At 37.7% G+C, this 17789-nt stretch overlaps 10 protein-coding genes across 10 annotated transcripts; 5 read left to right on the top strand and 5 right to left on the bottom strand. All coding sequences in view use genetic code 12, as the record gives it.

The window, feature by feature from the left end:
• Positions 1-128: 128 nt before the first annotated feature.
• Positions 129-1457, bottom strand: GAB1 (GPI-anchor transamidase subunit GAB1; the record flags this gene model as incomplete). The annotated part of the gene is made up of 1 exon (XM_064994668.1): positions 129-1457. The coding sequence occupies one exon, from the start codon at positions 1455-1457 to the stop codon at positions 129-131; it is 1329 nt and encodes a 442-aa protein (XP_064850740.1).
• Positions 1458-1732: 275 nt separating this feature from the next.
• DOT5 (thioredoxin peroxidase DOT5) lies at positions 1733-2386 on the top strand (the record flags this gene model as incomplete). The annotated part of the gene is made up of 1 exon (XM_064994667.1): positions 1733-2386. The coding sequence occupies one exon, from the start codon at positions 1733-1735 to the stop codon at positions 2384-2386; it is 654 nt and encodes a 217-aa protein (XP_064850739.1).
• Positions 2387-2673: 287 nt separating this feature from the next.
• On the bottom strand, positions 2674-5184 carry DASC09_010630 (RNA-processing protein PTA1; the record flags this gene model as incomplete). The annotated part of the gene is made up of 1 exon (XM_064994666.1): positions 2674-5184. The coding sequence occupies one exon, from the start codon at positions 5182-5184 to the stop codon at positions 2674-2676; it is 2511 nt and encodes an 836-aa protein (XP_064850738.1).
• Positions 5185-5316: 132 nt separating this feature from the next.
• On the bottom strand, positions 5317-5556 carry DASC09_010620 (uncharacterized protein; the record flags this gene model as incomplete). The annotated part of the gene is made up of 2 exons (XM_064994665.1): positions 5317-5418; positions 5455-5556. The coding sequence occupies 2 exons, from the start codon at positions 5554-5556 to the stop codon at positions 5317-5319; spliced, it is 204 nt and encodes a 67-aa protein (XP_064850737.1).
• Positions 5557-6278: 722 nt separating this feature from the next.
• Positions 6279-6776, top strand: DASC09_010610 (uncharacterized protein; the record flags this gene model as incomplete). The annotated part of the gene is made up of 2 exons (XM_064994664.1): positions 6279-6437; positions 6555-6776. 2 exons carry the CDS (start codon positions 6279-6281, stop codon positions 6774-6776), a joined length of 381 nt encoding a protein of 126 aa, XP_064850736.1.
• An 823-nt stretch (positions 6777-7599) lies between these two features.
• GLC3 (1,4-alpha-glucan branching enzyme) lies at positions 7600-9717 on the bottom strand (the record flags this gene model as incomplete). The annotated part of the gene is made up of 1 exon (XM_064994663.1): positions 7600-9717. One exon carries the CDS (start codon positions 9715-9717, stop codon positions 7600-7602), a length of 2118 nt encoding a protein of 705 aa, XP_064850735.1.
• Positions 9718-10430: 713 nt separating this feature from the next.
• On the top strand, positions 10431-11252 carry DASC09_010590 (C2H2-type zinc finger protein; the record flags this gene model as incomplete). Its single annotated transcript, XM_064994662.1, has 1 exon — positions 10431-11252. One exon carries the CDS (start codon positions 10431-10433, stop codon positions 11250-11252), a length of 822 nt encoding a protein of 273 aa, XP_064850734.1.
• Positions 11253-13775: 2523 nt separating this feature from the next.
• On the bottom strand, positions 13776-15323 carry AUR1 (inositol phosphorylceramide synthase; the record flags this gene model as incomplete). Its single annotated transcript, XM_064994661.1, has 1 exon — positions 13776-15323. One exon carries the CDS (start codon positions 15321-15323, stop codon positions 13776-13778), a length of 1548 nt encoding a protein of 515 aa, XP_064850733.1.
• Positions 15324-15884: 561 nt separating this feature from the next.
• DASC09_010570 (uncharacterized protein) lies at positions 15885-17128 on the top strand (the record flags this gene model as incomplete). Its single annotated transcript, XM_064994660.1, has 2 exons — positions 15885-15905; positions 16571-17128. The coding sequence occupies 2 exons, from the start codon at positions 15885-15887 to the stop codon at positions 17126-17128; spliced, it is 579 nt and encodes a 192-aa protein (XP_064850732.1).
• Positions 17129-17438: 310 nt separating this feature from the next.
• Positions 17439-17687, top strand: DASC09_010560 (uncharacterized protein; the record flags this gene model as incomplete). The annotated part of the gene is made up of 1 exon (XM_064994659.1): positions 17439-17687. One exon carries the CDS (start codon positions 17439-17441, stop codon positions 17685-17687), a length of 249 nt encoding a protein of 82 aa, XP_064850731.1.
• Positions 17688-17789: the final 102 nt, after the last annotated feature.

The following is a 17789-nucleotide window of genomic DNA, read 5'->3' as shown; positions in this document are numbered from 1 at the left end:
CCGATATATTGGGAATACTACTACTAATAATAATGATGCGTAACCAAAAAACTTTAGTAGCTCATAAAGAAAAACAAACTAAATATTGTAATTAGGAAAAAAAAAAAAATCCCAAATCACTAGCACTTTCATATTTGTGTCAATCTTAATTTGGCATCATAATCAACTTCTTTCCCATTATTCTTCTCAAACAAGTACTCCAAAGATAGATAACTCCAAATAAAGTCGATCAACATAAATCCTAATCCTAGAGAATATACCAAGTTGATTGCATAAAAGAAGTTTGAGTTGCCACTACCGCTAAAGATCCATAAATAATAGAATATAGGGCTCAAGATAACAGCGTGGATTACTAAAAGGATTGATACAATTGGGTATCTCAAGAACTTGAGAATCTTCAAATCATTCTGAAAAACTAAAAGCAAAAGTAACTGGCAAATGAATCCAAGATCATTGAGTGTAGGATACGCCTTAGTTAACACCACAAAACCGTATGATAACACAAAGGGGAATATGAGATACTTGTTATTGATCTGTAAATTGGAAAACTTGGAATTTTGGAACCTGATGGTGAGAGGCAAGATGTAAACAAGATTGTAAATGTTGAAAACCCCAATGAAGAATTTGGAGAAAAATTCAAATATTTCGATAAAGAAGTACCACCACAAACCCAAATTTGGATTGATTTTTGTGAAAAAAATGTTTGTACCATAAGTTGCCATAAGGAAATTCCAATTATTATTGTTAATGATATAGCTACAATATAAAAGACCTGTGAAAGTAGCGATGAACGGTATTAGCGCTACCAGTATTGATTTTATGATCGAGGAGCACGGAGATAAGTGGTTTTTCAAGTTTATGACCATACCGATAAAAGGGAATAGGAGAAAGCAAGGATTGTAAGAGAGATACGTACCCATGGCCAAAGAGGCCGCCGCCAATGCCACATTCTCTAGCACCACCATCGAATACAAAGTTGAGGCAATAAAAAGATTTGAAAAAATTATGGAAGAGTTAGACAAAACCGATAAGATCTTGATTGGATTGAAGGTATAGAAAATGGCAATGAGTACAGTGTATGTACCTTGTTTAGGGTTCTTGTATTCGCGTAGGAACTTCTTGCTGATCTGGATCAATTCAATACTGGTTAGAATATCGGCGATTTGAAATATAAGCCCACTGGCAATTCTCCAAGACGTGGTGTTGGTGCCGAAGAGGTCTTTGACTTGTGAAAAAAGTTTGATAAGTACAGGGGGATGATAAACCACCCCGCCATCGTATGGATCGATATTGTGTTTTAAGAGAAAGATCCCTTCCTCGATACTTCTCCAACTGGTCACTGGGGTCGAGAACTCCACTGCCGAGTCAAGGAAGCCGGAAAACGAAGGGAAGAGTATGGTCATTATTAGTTCAAGGGCTAAGCCCAATGCAAGCACAAACGCATACCCTTTTACCATAGTGGAGACAAGCGGTTTAATAATAAATACTCTGATATTTTGGCATTGTAGACAGCGTTTTTGCTTTCGTTGTTGTTGTTGTTGTTGCCGTTGTTGTGTTTTTTTTTTGTATTTCTCACGTGACCATGTGAGGCTAACATCGTTTATGGGGGAGGAAGGGAGGGATCCCCCACGGTTATCAATTTCTCACTTCCCTGCTCCCCATCCTGCTAGAGAACTCTGTTTTGTCACCCATCAACCATATCCTCTGGCATAACCTGTTTTGTGAACCAAAAATGTCCTCTTCCGTTCGTCGTTCTTCCAGGCTAGCAAGCAAGCACAAGCTTGAAGAGCCAGCTCCTTCTGCACCTGCAAAAAAACCAAAATCTTCCAAAAAGACTGCTGTTAAGCCAGAAGAGAAACCAGAAAAGAAACCGGCCAACAAAGCATTGAAGATTGATGATGCGATCCCAGACATTGTGTTGAAGAATCAAGATGATGAAGACGTGTCCTTGAAACAGATTGCTCTGGAAAACAGGATTGTTGCTATCTTTGCCTATCCGAAGGCGTCGACCCCAGGTTGCACAAAACAGGCTTGCGGTTTTAGTCAGAACTATGGTGATTTATCAAAAAAGGCCAAAATATTTGGTCTTTCATCTGACTCCCCAAAGGCTCAGAAAAATTTCATGGTGAAGCAATCTTTGAAACTCGACGGTTTGCTATGTGATCCTGAAAAGAAGTTGATTGGTCCTTTAGGCGCAAAAAAGTCACCTAATGGTATCAAAAGATCCCATTGGATTTTCGTAGATGGGTATTTGAAGGTCAGCAGGGTACAAATCAGCCCGCTCGTCAGCGTCGATGAGGCGAAGGAAGAGATTGAAGAGATTTACTCAAATTTGACCACCGATGAAGAGCCAAAAAAGGACCTAGAAGAATCTGATGAAAAATAAGGCGACTTAACTGTTATTCAATCAGCCGCAATCTATTGAAAGCAACATTCAATGGCAGCTATGTCAAATGATTGACACAACGGTTACGTATGGATAAAATTTTATGTATCATTAGTATGATTAGTATAATTACTATTAGTTAAAAATTCATCAATCGTATATTACAGAGGAAAAAGTTTTATCTGAGACTCGCCTTTAAGAAAAAATAAGTTTAAAATTTAGAATAGCAAATGATTTTTTTGTTATTAGTTTAGTTCGCTCCTTTGAGGCAATAATCATTCAAGTTTTTAATCATTCGCAGTTGATGTCTCATTCCTCTTATCAACTTCTGTATTCACCGCAGCGGGTTCAATTTTTTTCAATAATTTTTCAATGGCCTCAAATACTTCTTCGTTGCCATCTTCTTTAACCTCTTTAACATCGTTGTAAATTTCAATCAACATCTCAATACAAATTTCCTTCACTGGCGGTCTAACGAGAACCAAATATTGCAAACTCTGTAAACCTAATCCAAATCGAAGTCGATCAAGACAGAGAGATTTTAATTTTGTGATGATTTCTTTATTCAAATATGGCAAATCTGAAAGAAGTCTGATAAAGATTTTCCGATCCTTTGTTTCGAGGAACGGGATGATGGAATCTAGAACCTTTACCGTCCAAATAATATATGTTGGAGTTTCAATCTTTCCGTTCATATCTTCCTCACTGAGTTCCCCTCCGTTTTCAACCATCAAAGACTCACCTTTCACATATTCAGAATACCACTCTTCATTCAACCAATCAATAACAATATCAATTCTATTATGAATATTTTCCAAGAAATGGTTGAATAATGCTTGACGAATCATATCGCTCATCTCTTGTTTCTCATCATCTGTGCCATTATTAAGGCCTCTGGTGGCCAATCTGATAAGCAAAGTGGCCCATGAATTCTTATCCCAACGAGAAATTGCCACCTTCGACATCTTGATAATCCCCTGACTGTGACCTGGCTCCTTTGATTCCTGGTTGTTATTATTCAGTTCATTTTGAGAATCAATAATTGTCTGAAGTTCTTTTGATTCCGCTAATTTGAGATAATTGGAAATGATAAAGCTCAAGTGTTCTTTCCTTTCTGCGGGCGTCATTTTTTTAGGTGCTGGCAATACATAATCTAAATTCGAATCAATTCCATTAAGTTTGGTATATGATGCACCATACATGGCCAAGTCATTCCCAGCATCCAATTTAATTCTCTTTTGATCACCTCCTTGGGTTCCATGTGTTTGCTCATGCCTTTGGCTAAGAGTTCTATATCTTTCACCGACTACATTAAGGGCACTAGAAAGTTTTTCTGGTCGGGTGCGTTCAATAGCAATAAGAATAAGTTTGGTTAAAATTTCGTTATTTAATAAGCCGGCATCAAATTTGTTCAAATCATTATTGACATCAGTCAATGTGAACAATGAAGAGTATGATTCCAGACCACCCATCGTGGCACCTTGATCAGCATTCGTAATTTCATTCAAGCTTACCTGTGGATAATATTTGCCAATATTGTCAACATCTCTTCTCGATAATTTCGGGTTGGCCTTCAACAACATCAGAATCTTATCTTCATCTGCTTTTCGCTCCAAAAACTGATAGTATTGAAGATCTTCTGGTAAATCTTTTAATAAGTTCTTGTCCTTCCGCTGTTTATCTTGGTATTGATGGATGTAATTAATTTTTGTATAAAATTTCGCCGATAGGGGATCTTGCTCGACTCCTTTTTCTTTGTTATTCAAAGTACCATTCTTGAAAAGATTATTCAATAAGAGTTTGAATGAACGATCGCTAAATCTTCTAGAAAGTTTATTCAATATCTTGGCTTCGTTATCATGGTATGAATTTTCACACCCAGGAGTGGTTCTACGAGATGAGTCGAAGTTCAAAAGCAGATTTAATATCTTCAGCGATATAGAAGGTCTCTTTTTAATTATATTTATCAACAGAAACATAATTGCCGATATGATTTGAGGAACGTTTTTCTCCTCATCAGTGATGATCACTAGCAACAGATCTAGCAACCCCATAGCTTGAGCTTTCAAGTTTTCATTAATCAAAGGATGTGACCTGGTCATGGAAATTGAAACGTCTTCGTCGTTCTTAATACGCCCGCGTCTATCTCTTTTACGCGGGTCTTTTGGTGGGGTTGGAAGCTGACTTTGTACGACGATACCAATGAACCTCACAATCAACAACTTCGGGCCAATTAAGTGCGACACATCGTTTACATCATCCGTTCTCACTGGGAAAGCAGTATCATTTCCTAATTTTGAAGAGATTGCTGATTTCAATATCACCAACTCGTCCCATATCTCATTATAATCCGCACTTTTTTGTAGCACATTCAAAAACGACTGATTGTAAATAATACAACTTAATTGAACCACTTTTCGGAATACTTCCACGCTGTAGCAGCATTTTCTTACCATTAATTCATTCAAGAACTTCAAAATCATCACGTTGTAAACTTCGGCTTTTTGGCCATTTGTATTCTCGTGTATCAGGTATTTTGTCAATAGCAAGCTTTTCTTGAGTGCCGCGTCAATTCTCGTATCACACTCGGAATCATCGATAGCATTAGTGAATACAAAGATCAAGAAATCAAGACACCAGGATATCACTGGAAGAGTGTCTTGATTGGGGGATACCTCCAAAGCAGCTACGAGTATCCTTCCAAATTCCTGTGGGAACGCAGAAATATCTTCCAAAGAGCGCTTCTTAGCTTGCTCCCACCACCCCAATGATGACAGAGCATTTTTGGAAGCTTCCATTGTTTGCTTCAATAATAATTCACTATTAAACAAATGACCAAGTAGTGTGATAGTTCGTTGAAATATCAAATTTGCGTGTAATTGTTTGGGTTGAAAAATTGATATAATATAATAGACTTACCCGGATTTTCACTACGAAGCATACTTATAAGTACGATGGGGCTGCTGCTTCGAGGATTCCAATCTCGCCAAGAATATCCCGACTGATGAGTACGATAACGATGGTATTTGCATCTAAAAAGCCGTATAAATCTTAATATATTTTCAAACCAGCTCGTACAAGTTTGAGAATGTCCTTTCAGCTTTCTTGGTTGGCTCGTTTGGGAGTAGTTCAAAAATCTGGTTGTCTCCTGTACAATCAATGGCTTGCATGTTAGCCACCCATTGCTAAGCTTTCGTAGTTTGCTGAATTTAGACTGGGAAGACTTAGTAGAATTTTCAGGAGTCAAATTAATAAAAAAAAAAAATATAAGGAAAAAATATCAAAGTTCTGAGGAGAACGCGGTCTTGAAACTCAATGATTGGTATGCATAATATAACCTTCATTTTCTTAGAATTTATTCATATCTGTAACTCAACCTAAGCATATAGAGTGCAACACTGTCGATGTAATGTATACGTTGAATAATATATAAACAGGAATTTTACTGTGAGTCTTTATTGTTCTATAAACATGATAGTGGTAACTATTAATCGTCAAAAGCTACAAAAGTAGTGGAAGTATTTGTGGTTATGCAGACTGACATGTACAAGAGAGCAGTAATGATAATCCCACAGGCCGAGATAAGAAGAAGAAGTGCGCAACACACATAGAGACAGAATTCTGTACTCTAGGATGAATTTGACAAAGGAGAAAATATAAGCGTACAATTTCTGAAGGTAACTAACTTCCCAACTCCTGATTTCTCCAACAAAAAAGAATGTTGGAAAGAGTTGAGCCTCCAGAGCTCTCGGAATAAAATACTGATCATTGTTAGGCTCTGAAATCGAGAACGTTAAAGATAGCAATTTTCTCAATAGTTTTACTAAACCATTCCAAAAACATTGCCAGTATTCACATTTTCAAATCTCCCTTCATGTTAATACCAGAAAGTATGGTGCTTGTGGTGCAGGACTACATAGCATTATTGATCTTAAACAGATTTTTCATTCTTTATGATTTGGTGATCAGTATCAACTTCTCTTACAAGGTTGCTCCTGGCTCTTATGATGTTCTTAGTATCAGTAAAATGATCCTTATTGGTTTTGACACCGTTTGTTCTTTGTTTTTTCTATTTTGCTATCGATAGAAAATCGGTCGTGGCATTGAAGTTTGGGATGCTTTACATGCTTTCGTTATTTATTTTCACCGTAATGTGCCGAACGAATAGAGAGAATCGGAATCACAAATTGCGGTTCTATTGCAACAAAACATTATTTTGGTGACTGTTGCCTCGATTTTGGGTATTGGCTTCATGTCGTACATCTATATTGTTCGCAGAAAGTACTTGCTTTCTTGGTACTTGGTTTCCGTTATCTCGATTTTTGCGATACTGGGGCTTTCGATAACATTCTTGCCAGTGTTTTGTGGCATTTATTTAACAATAGTATGAAATCATCTGAAAAATTAGTAAAAATTACGAAAAAATCTTAGCTTTCTGGTTTGTGAGAAGTATAATTATTTGGATCCCAATGATCTGCTGTCAAATTGATAAGATGTTTTTTTTTTGGTTTTTTTTTTTAAGATGGTTCATGTATGCTACACAAGACAATATTGGAATTTTCTTTCCAGTTTTGACAGGATTGATGATTCAATTACTTTCATTCTTGGTTGTTGTTATTGGAGGAGGCTTCTTGTGGTGAAAGATCAGGAAGGAGGGTCGGAAATATAAAGTGGTCTGATCAGTCAATTGTTTAATCAATAGATAATGTTTTTCCTTTTGTTTTATTATTTCTATTTATTCTTGAATTTTGTTTTTCTTGTTTAATACTTCCTTTGTTATTATTTCTGCTGATGTATCTAATAATCAATGTTTCATAGTTTTATCTGTATTCACGACCTCTCTGTGGGGTCAAATACTTATACTAATTAGAATTTTTAAGACCTCACTTCACCCAGGGTATCTTTCTGCAAATAAAATATACATATATTTTCGAGACTTAGAGTAATAACTAGTAGCTTTTGACAAACTTTCATGATTTTTTTTTTGAGAAATAGCGTAACAAAAAAAAAAAAAAGAAGACCAAAGTGAAATCAGAGAGAGAGAACATAGCAAATAAGAACATAGCAAATAAAAGGAAACTATTTATACTTCACACCAAGCAGGCTCAATACAGATCATCGACTTTTCAATAAAATTCTCAAAAACAATAACGATGAAATAAAATGCAAGAAAATGAATAATAGACGATAAAACAAAAAGAAAGAAAAAAAAATTACAATCTCGGATCATTTTCTAATGCCAAAACAAGAACTGTTCTGCTGGGAATATAAACTTGAATATGATTCTTTCGTTCATTCCATGGCAAATCAGTAGTGAAGAACTTGGACTTCTCTTCATCAATTCTGTCATGTCCACCAAATTCCTCGGCCCTATCACTGTTTAATATAATCTTATAAGTACCCGAAGCTTCTACTCCAACACGGTAATCTGCGTACGATTCAGCTGGATGGAAATTAAAGATGAAGAGCAAGCCGTTACGCTCAAATACAATTACTTTGTCTCCCTCATGCTTCAAAGATACATAAGTCCAGGAATCACTGGCCAACCACTTGAATTTTTCCTCAAGTTTTTGCATTGCTGCATCAAATCTCCACAAGTATTTATACCTTAATAAATCATCTTTAATAAGGTTGAATTGGCGACGAGCATATTTGAAAGACTCTCCGTTACCCACTCGTGGAAAATCAAGCCATTCAGGATGACCGAATTCGTTTCCTTCAAAGTTCAAGTAGGCTTCTCCCCCTAAAGCATGAGTAATAAGGCGGATCATCTTGTGTAATGCCAAACCACGATCAATTACTGGAGTAAGTGGGGATAACACTGACATATTTGTGTACATTTCGGCATCCATAAGCCAGAAGGCAAGAGTCTTGTCGCCCACGAGAGCCTGATCATGAGATTCACAATAAGCGATGCATTTTTCCTTGTAACGCCGATTGGTTAAGGTATGGGTAATTTTACCCATATCCCAATCATCATCTTTTTGTTCCTTCAACATTTTTATCCACATATCCGGGATGGCCATGCTTAATCGGTAATCAAAATCGACCCCACCATCAGCTGCAGGAAGACAAAGAGTTGGGTAACCTGAAACATCTTCAGCAATGCTAACAAAGTTACGATCTTCGGCCTTACCGGCAGAATGAATGAGTTCATTAGCGAGCATAAGATAGGTCAATGCTTCGGTATCAATACACGATTTTGAGCCAAGATATTCATTATAATCGCCACTAAAGGCACCTCCTGCACCAATACCATGATGAAGATAAAGCATTGAAGTGACACCATCGAAACGGAACCCATCGAACTTGTAGACATCTAGATAAAACTTAATATTAGAAAGCAAGAATCTAAGCACTTCATATTTACCATAGTTGAAAAGTTTTGAGTCCCAAAGGGAGTGGTTACCTTTGCCATCCCCATGGAAATATTGATATTCAGAACCATCAAAAGCATTGAGGCCATCAGCAGTATTTTTGGAGGCATGCGAATGAACAACATCAAGAAAGACAACAATCCCATATGAGTGGGCAACATCAATCAACTCCTTAAGGTCTTCTGGTGTACCATAACGGGAACTTACGGCAAAAAAGTTGGTGATTTGGTAGCCGAAAGAAGCATAGTAGGCATGCTCCATGATAGCCATCAATTGAATAGCATTATATCCCAAGTCACGAATCAATGGCAAAACGTTCTTTGTAAATTCTTGGTAAGATCCAATTTTTGGATCTGGGGTAGAAATACCAACGTGACATTCATAAATACGGAGATCTTTATGAGCTTGAGGTCTCTTGTGCTTGAATTGATACGGTTGAGGAGGGTTCCAGAAACGAGCTTGGTAAACGTTGCAGTCAATGGTTTCTGTCGCTGGAGCTTGGGTTGCTCTGGTGATCCACGCAGGTAAGCGGTACACTGTCAGACCATTTGGAAGGTTCAAACGAATCTTGACGAGGGAGTCGTGGGGAATGGCATATTCGTTGGAAGAATTGGGAAGAATGGTGATTAGGAAATTACCGTACGGATCTTTTGTCATGACATGGGAATCTGGATCCCACTTATTAAACTCACCAACTAACGAAGCGGATTTGGCATTTGGAGCCCATTCTTTGTAAGTAATCGACTTATCAGGGTGAGCTTGAAGTCCGTATGTTTTGTAGGAATCAGCGAACTTGAGGATACCGCCCTCATTTTCTTGGAAAGTGTCAAGCCAGTTCTGAGCAGACGCTCTTCTATCAGCAAGGACGGAGGCGTAAGGAGTGAGCCAAGGGTCGATTTCGAGCGCCCCAGCAACCTGAGGGTACTTTGGGGGTGTTTGCTTAGTATCGTCCATGTGATACGTTGAGCTCTTCGTTATTGTTATCAAAGATGAAGATGATGAGCCTGAAGGATTGAGAGGGGGGGGCGGGAGGTTACTTTGTTTATCTATTGCTATTGTTTTGGTCATGTGATGTGTCAGCGCCCCTCCCCGCGACCACACTATTGTTGCGTTGGGGTGCGCACTGACGGGTAAGCCGCGCTGCTTCACTTCACTTTTCTTCACTTCACTTCACTCACCCAGAGAATAAATATCCTCCATTTTCTGTCAAGACGCACTACCAGAACCATTCCACATGCACAGTCTGTCTCACACAACAATTACCGGTGTTTATCTTTCATATATAACACCACCGTTGCCCTTCTCCGGTGGCTGTTGGTGGCCACTCTGATTATCGCCGCTTGTGTGTGTGCACATGTGGTTTTATATATCAATTAGAGACTATTGGGTTTCCTGTCCAACAAACCATCCTTAGACAAAATCACAACACGCAAGCACCTTAGGTGACCCACTTCCATCCCCATTGATAGATCGTGAAAAAGAAGAAGAAGAAGAAGAAGAAAAAAGAAGAAAAAAGAAGAAGAAGAAGAAGAAGCTCAAAGGGAGAGAAAAAAAAGAGAAAAAAAAAAATTAAAACAAAACAAAACAAAACAAAACAAAACAAAACCGTTTCTTATTGCCGTATGATGGCGCCTCATCATCAAAAGTCCCCTTTTTCTCCAAAAAAGATGAAAGCCTCAACGTCGGAATTCCTTACCACTCAGACACCCCCGATTAACTTTGGAGGCTCTGGATTGGTTAGGCACTCTTCTGGGTCATTCAACAGAGATTCTATTAAAATTGCCTCCTTATTGAACCCAAGCACCTCTTCTCATTTTGAACCAAGCTCAAAATTCACTTCCCCCCACCCATCTGGAAATTCCACACCTTCTTTCGGTTATGACTATCCTCCTCTTCCCTCTTCTCAAAATCAAAGGTTTCTCCTGCCAACTCCAATAAGTTCTTCGCCGGACTCGTTGGATTCCTATCCTTCTTCCCCTCCAACATCTGGTATGGGAAGTGCTTTCCCTCCCATGTCGCAGAATTTCACCAGATTGATGCACCAATCAGTTCCTACTGGTACTGTATTGGCTGCTGGATTTACACCAGTGTCTCAATCCCCGAGCCCGCACCTGATCCCTTCAAGCTCATGGCAACAGCAGCAAAAACTTCTGGCACTTTCTTCTTCTATTCAAAATAACCCTATCAGCTCATCTCCTACCATTTTTCAAACGAACCCCTTTTCACCTTCATCAGCCGCCCCTCGTCGCTTCCGTTGCAACATTTGTGGGAAACGGTACATGACTGCTGCCCATCTAAACCGCCATGAAACCATTCACACTGGCGTTCGTCCATATGAGTGTCCTTATCCTGATTGTAATTCGAGATTCTCAAGACATGACAATTGTATGCAACATTTCAAAACTCATAATAATCCGCGGGGTAAGACTAGCAGAAGAATGAGAAAAATTAAGGGAAAAGAGTCGCAATATCCATGTTCAGATCCTTGATTTAGTTATATATTTTTTTTTTTTTTGCATCTTTCTTATATTTTAGCAATTTTTTGTTGTTGTTGTTGTTGTTTCTTTCAAGTCATATTATTCTAATAAGTTGCATTGATCGCTGGACGTCAATGTTTTTCATTCTTGTTTTTGTTTTGCCTTTCCTTGAAGGCTTTTTGCATTTTTTGATTTCAATTCTTCCATTTTGAGAAACTAAAGTTTCTTGTTGTATTTAATTTCAATTCATTCATTTAATTAATTGCATTTTTCTTCTTTCCGTTTTGCTTTATCCCATTTTATTTAATTTTATTTTATTTCATTGCATTGCATACACAACATTTATTATTGTTCAGAGAGCAAATCGTCTTTCACAATTGCAGACCGTTAATTTTAATTTGAGAGTTGAGTCTTAAAACACTGGGAAATCATGGAAAAAAATAGGAACCATGCTTCATGTTCTTGAATATCCAATCTTTTCACATTATCATCATCAGAGACATACATCTATGATGGTAATAGAGGGCTGGGAACGTGGAATGGTATGCTCGTTGGAAACTATCAATATCCTTCCAGCCTATTTTTCAACAGGTGATGAATATACTCAGAATAAATCATAGCACCAATATAATTACCATCAGTTAAATATCTGTGAATGTCGCCATGAACCTAATCAAAAAAAGAATAGCAATGGCATGCAAAAAAAAATAAAAATCTACACCATCATTAAAAAATATGGATTACCACGAGGAGTGGCCGGTGATGATTGGTTATTCACCAATGATAATTATTAAGAAAAAAAAAAAAAAAAAAATTAGTCGGTAATTGACAATAATGTACTTCTTTTTTTTTTTTTTCTTTGGCTCGGTTGACACTATGGGCTATATAGCCTTGCATATGGGGAGGGGGTGATCCAACTAAAAGTATTCATGGGGTGTGTGGTACAATTGAATAATTTCAGACATGTACCCAATCTAAAACACTATCTATCCCTTTGCCACGACCCATGTCACTTTTCTTTTTCTTTTTCTTTTTCTTTTTTTATCCATTTGTATTGGTTTTGTGGTTTCTATTACTTTTCAAAATAAAAGACGTTGCATAGACCTAGTTGTATATAACCAAATATGACATTCAATCCGGGTCAACTGTGAAAATTAAGTAAAGTTACAGAGAAAGAAAAGCACAGTAATTCATTTCTTCACCTCATACAAAACATGAAAAATGCCTTGAAATCCTATTAAGCTCTGGAGAATCCCACACTGAATTGAATAATAACATGAAGCCAGAATTATCTAAGTTGCTGGTGAATGAAGGTCCTGGAAGTCACAAAACCTGCGCTGTGACCTTCTTGAGAGTTGTGAAAGTGCAGGTTTCCTGAACTTGTATATTCCCGGCTCGACAAAATGCTGAAAAAAAGACCGCTATTACTACTAGGAACTGGGATAGGCGAAGTGGTCAACAAACCACGTTTTGCTGCAACAGGCGATCTCACCAAAAAGAATGCTTAAAATGCCGGACTTTAAAGAATGTATGGAAGCAGTAGCTTTTGGTGTAGTCGTTTCATTTCAAACCAGTCTAAATTGATTGAATCGTGAGGAAAAGCATTTTTTTTTTTTTTTTTTCACCAAAAAGTTGTTGCCCTCATCATCATCTTCTTTGATCAGTCTCTTTTATTTTCAATTTAATCAAATATACTTCTTTGCTTTTTTCTTCTTCTTCTAAAATACCTTATCCTTTTCAAGTTTATTGATGTAATTTCCCGCACTCACATGAATTGAAGTTGGAAAACAAGTTTAAATGTCTCAGATTTCCCTGCAATAAAATCTTCTTTCATTCTGCCCTATTTTTTCTTCAAATTAAATATAATTTGCTCAATAGTTTCCATCGTCCTATTAGACCTTAGTTCACCACATTGCAATATTAGGTTTCTTGAATTTCTCAAATACATTTTGTGACCAAATAAGGAAATAAAAAATAAAGATAGAACGTGCATTATGGAAAGATGGATATTAACATAGGCAATATTATTGTTATACTGTATCATAAAGTAAAAAAAAAAAAAAAAACAAAAAAAAATCAATGCATAATTGAAACAAGACAAAACAAAATAATAAGAAAACATTAAAAAGAGTAGATAGAATTAACTAGAAAAGGCAAATGAAGAAGTAAAAGTTAGAACAAAAGAAATAGAAAACTATTAGGGGTAATTTGAAATGCCAAGTGGACGATTAAAATATTAGGAGCAGAAAGATGTATCTGTCAGAGTAGTCTATCAACAACAAGAAACACAACTAAATTCCGTTTCCAAAACTATGAGTTGCTGTAAGCTTGATGGTGCTCACACTATAATAATAACAATAGGAGAATTAACAGGGACAAAAAAGAGAAAAAGAAAAATGTTACTCATAATCATAACCATAAATCATCATGACAAGAAATACTAGACAGCTGCTAGCAATAACTAATCTATCCTTTGTGAAACAAAAGAGGTTGGAGTCAAGAATAGAAAAAGAAATTATTGGGGACTTCCTAATCCTAATCTCTCTTTCCTGGGCTCTTGAACAAATTTTGAGCGTGGGCTCTGTCAAAATTCAAATCAATGGAAGTCTTAGATGAAGTAATCGAAACATTGTCATCGTCACCTCTGCCTCTGCTACCATGTGCAGTACTATCAAACACTGAAGTAGCTGGTGAGGTGCCTAAAGTACCAAAGCTCAAGACACTAGGAGAGCCACCGTTAGTTTGTGCTGGGTCATAGATTGATGAAATTGCACTTGGAGGAGCAGATGAACCCATGGCATCGACATCAAAAGTGGTATTGAGAATCGGTGGTCCATTAATGTTTGCCGAATTTCTGGCATTCATGGAGCGTGGAGACGCCAAATTAAGTGAAAGTCTTGATGAAGATACTGAGCTTCTAGAAACAAGCGAGCTCATTTCAAATTCTTCATTAGGATTATCCCTGGTAACATAGTTATTTTCAAGGTCATCCATGTTACTGTTCAAGTGCTCATATGTATTGGAAGACAATGGATCTATCAAATGAATGTCTGGTTTTGTAATTTCAGCATATGACCAACGACAAAACTTGTTAGTATCAAGGACAGGCAAATGATTATATTTGGTATAAGTGTAAACCATAAACGTAAGACAGGCCCCAGCAATCAAGTCGATAAAATAATGATGTGTTAAATACATGGTACACCACCAAAGCCACATGGTGTAGCCCCACCACACAATGGCAAACTTTGGGAATAAATAGCTCAAGAACATTGTTTCCATGGTGGCACATCCAGAATGTAAAGAAGGGAAAGCACCAAAAGGAACTGGGGCATTGGTAAATGTAGAAGTGTACATATCCACCCCTAAGAGAGTGTCGATCCGAGCTAAACCACCAGGGGAACCACCCATGGAGTAATTAGCCGGTGACAACCCATTAATAATTTTGTACCAAGGAGGAGCGGCAGGAAACATGATTTGTACCAAGACTCCAAACAAATTCATGTAACCAAAGGCGAATGCGTAAGCTCTCAAGCAAGTCGGTGGACCAAACAAAAACAAAAGCCCGGCCAACACAAAAGGGAAAGCAAAATGAATCAAACCATATGGCACCCAAGCTAAAATATCCAACACCGAAGCAGTGTATGTTGCCAACACATCGGATAAATTGTCCCCGTAAAAAATGGTTTCTATGGCAGGCAACGTTTGCACAGAAATAGGAGGTCTGACGTCGGCAGGAATTTTTCCAGTGACAAAAAAAAGTGCCAACCACGCCAAAATCGGCAAAGCGTTAAGGAAAAACTGGCTGGTCAAAGGAACTGAGAGAATCAACACGAATAAACAAGCAGCAAGAAATTTTAAAACGAAGGGGGCAGGAGCAATGACAAAAGCAAACACAATAACAAGAGATAAGAATCCATAATGTAAAATCTCTGTTTTTGTGAATTCATAATTCTTCAACTTCTGGAAAGACTGCTTGACATCAAAGGATAGATTGAGGTCACTAACACTGGCAATCCCCGGAGGGGTGATTGGTTTCTCAGAGAGAAAATATTTCTGGAAATTTCTGACCACGAACGACATTATTTTGATGACGGTGAGCTTTCTAGAAAAATGGAAGGCAAGACCTGCAAACAATCGGAGGCAAAACAAACAAACTAAAACAAACGAGCGGAATAGTCAAGAATTTCAATGAGTAGAAGGATAAGACACTATTAATAAATTTAATTTATGACCAGAAAAGAAAAAACAGATGATAACAATAAATACACATTGAATGCCAGCGATAAGATTTGATGTATATAGTAATTATATAGGTGGGTGTGTGTATGTTTTTTTTTTTTTTTTTTGGCGTAAAAAATCTCATCAGCAAAAAAAAAAAAAAGAAAAAGATTTTTTTTTGATCTTTCAACGGCTAAATCGAGGAGGCACAAAGAGAAAAACGCGTTCGGATAACTTTTTTGATTCGGGTGTGGGAACCGCCGGATAGATATAACTTATGCCACTTTTAAGCACTGCTACGCTACGCGGAAAAACAGAAGAGTAAGAAAGAAAACAATCCTTATAAGAGAATACAATATATAATATATAATATATAATGTATCATATATCATACATCATATCTCGTATATACCCATAACATCCATGCACCAGAATAGTAACGTGGTACTTGCGGCTTCAACGGCAGCCTGCGATTGGTTGAATCCGCTGCTGAAAACGCAACCACCGCACTCGGTAGCTCTTTTCCGGATTGAGAAAAAGGAATACCATCAGAGGCAAAGGGGCGTTCACTATGATGGGATGGATGGGCTACAAAGAAAAAACCGAATCCATTTCTCTGCCGTTGCAAGCAAACAGACAGCGCAACTGAATGACAATGCAATTGCCGGAATGTTACCATTAACTAGAGATGATCACTGTCGACGAACTTGAGACATCTTCAGAAGCAGCTTCATAAGAACTGATCCCCCTGGTACCATATCAGAGATAGGCCAGCAGGACTACTTACTGGCAGTTTTTGTAGTGAAAACGGCATCACGAGTACCATTAGAGAAGGCGAACGAGCTTCTTGGTCATAAGACATGTGCATTAGTATGCATACTGCTACAGTACTGTGCGTTAAACAACTAGGAAATCATATCACGTTTTAAAAGCATGACATACCCTCGGATATCCCCCTGTGAAACTTTTCAACATGAATGAAAGCTGTATCGAAAGAACTGCTAGACTACTAACAAACACCAGAAATGAACCAAGAGCAGCTACGCCAATTACAAATTCAATTGGTGGAGAAATCCATAGAAAGTTTCGATGATGAGCTTATGAACTAGATACTCGATAGGCTGGGTGTTCTCGAAAAAGTGTTGAATGACGCAAAAAGGAGAAAAATTGCCTCCGAAAGAGAAAAAGAAAAGGAATTAAGCGTGGCTTATCGTAATGATGGTGCTAACAGACCAGCTTTCAAGTTTAGCTTGGATTCTTACAGTAGCCGTTTCGCTGTTTTACATTTCAGGTTCACTAAGGCTGAAATCTATTATTTGTTGGATATATTGAAAATTGATTCAGGTTTTGTAAAAGAGTTCAAAGTTAGGACCTCGCCCTTAAATGCCTTGCTATGCCTTCTATCGCGTTTTGCTGTACCTTACAGACTTGCTGATATTTCGGTGCTACTTGGTCTTTCGCCTGAAGTTATATGCTCATCAGTCATCAAATTATGCAATTACATTTATCGCAAGTACTGGTACTTGTTAAAGATTGGGTGTTACACAATGCCGAAAAGCAGAATTGATGACTTGCAGAGCTTGTCTGGCCAAAATTACCATCCTACTTTGATTGGTTTCATCGACGCTACAACGGTGGACATTTGTGAACCCAACGAAAATGACTAGGTTTATTATAGTAGGTACAAGAAGGCCTACTGTGTGAAGTTTCAATATATTCTTGGAACCGATGGAATGCTTCTAGGCATTATAGGCCCAACAGCTGGTAGTACTCATGATTCTGAGCATTACCGAAAAGCCAAATTGGAGAAGAGATTTTCTGATTCCTTCCCTGGCTGTTGTCTTTATGATGGTGGTGCTGCTGCGTATCCTAGAAGTTCTGTACTAAAAAAACCCCTACTTACGGTATGAAATTTGTAACCCTACAAAGGTTTTCCCAGAATTGGAAGATGATGAAGTTGAATCTTGTGTAGAAAAAATGAAGACACAAAATTATGACTTGAACGCCTTGCGAACTCAAGTTGAATGTGAAATCGCAGCATTCAATTCAAATTTTCCATTTTTTAAATTGAAAACAAAAAATGGGGAAAAATTATCCCCCATAGGACTTTTCTATAGTATCAGTATCTTGTTCGTTAATTTCAAGACCGCAATAAAAAGCGCCAACTACTCCCTAGAGGAGTACTTATCCATGGAAAGAATTGATTGTCCTTACGACGTGCAATGAGGCAGCTTCTGCTCTTCAGACATACCTGGACAAGATCCTGATGACAATGAGATTCTAATGGAAGAAGAAGAAGAAGAAGAAGAAGAAGAAGAAGAAGAAGAA

Source organism: Saccharomycopsis crataegensis, assembly GCF_037102585.1.
Source record: "Saccharomycopsis crataegensis DNA, jcf7180000000073, whole genome shotgun sequence".
Taxonomy (NCBI): domain Eukaryota; kingdom Fungi; phylum Ascomycota; class Saccharomycetes; order Ascoideales; family Saccharomycopsidaceae; genus Saccharomycopsis; species Saccharomycopsis crataegensis.
This window is presented reverse-complemented; position numbering and strand designations above follow the sequence as displayed.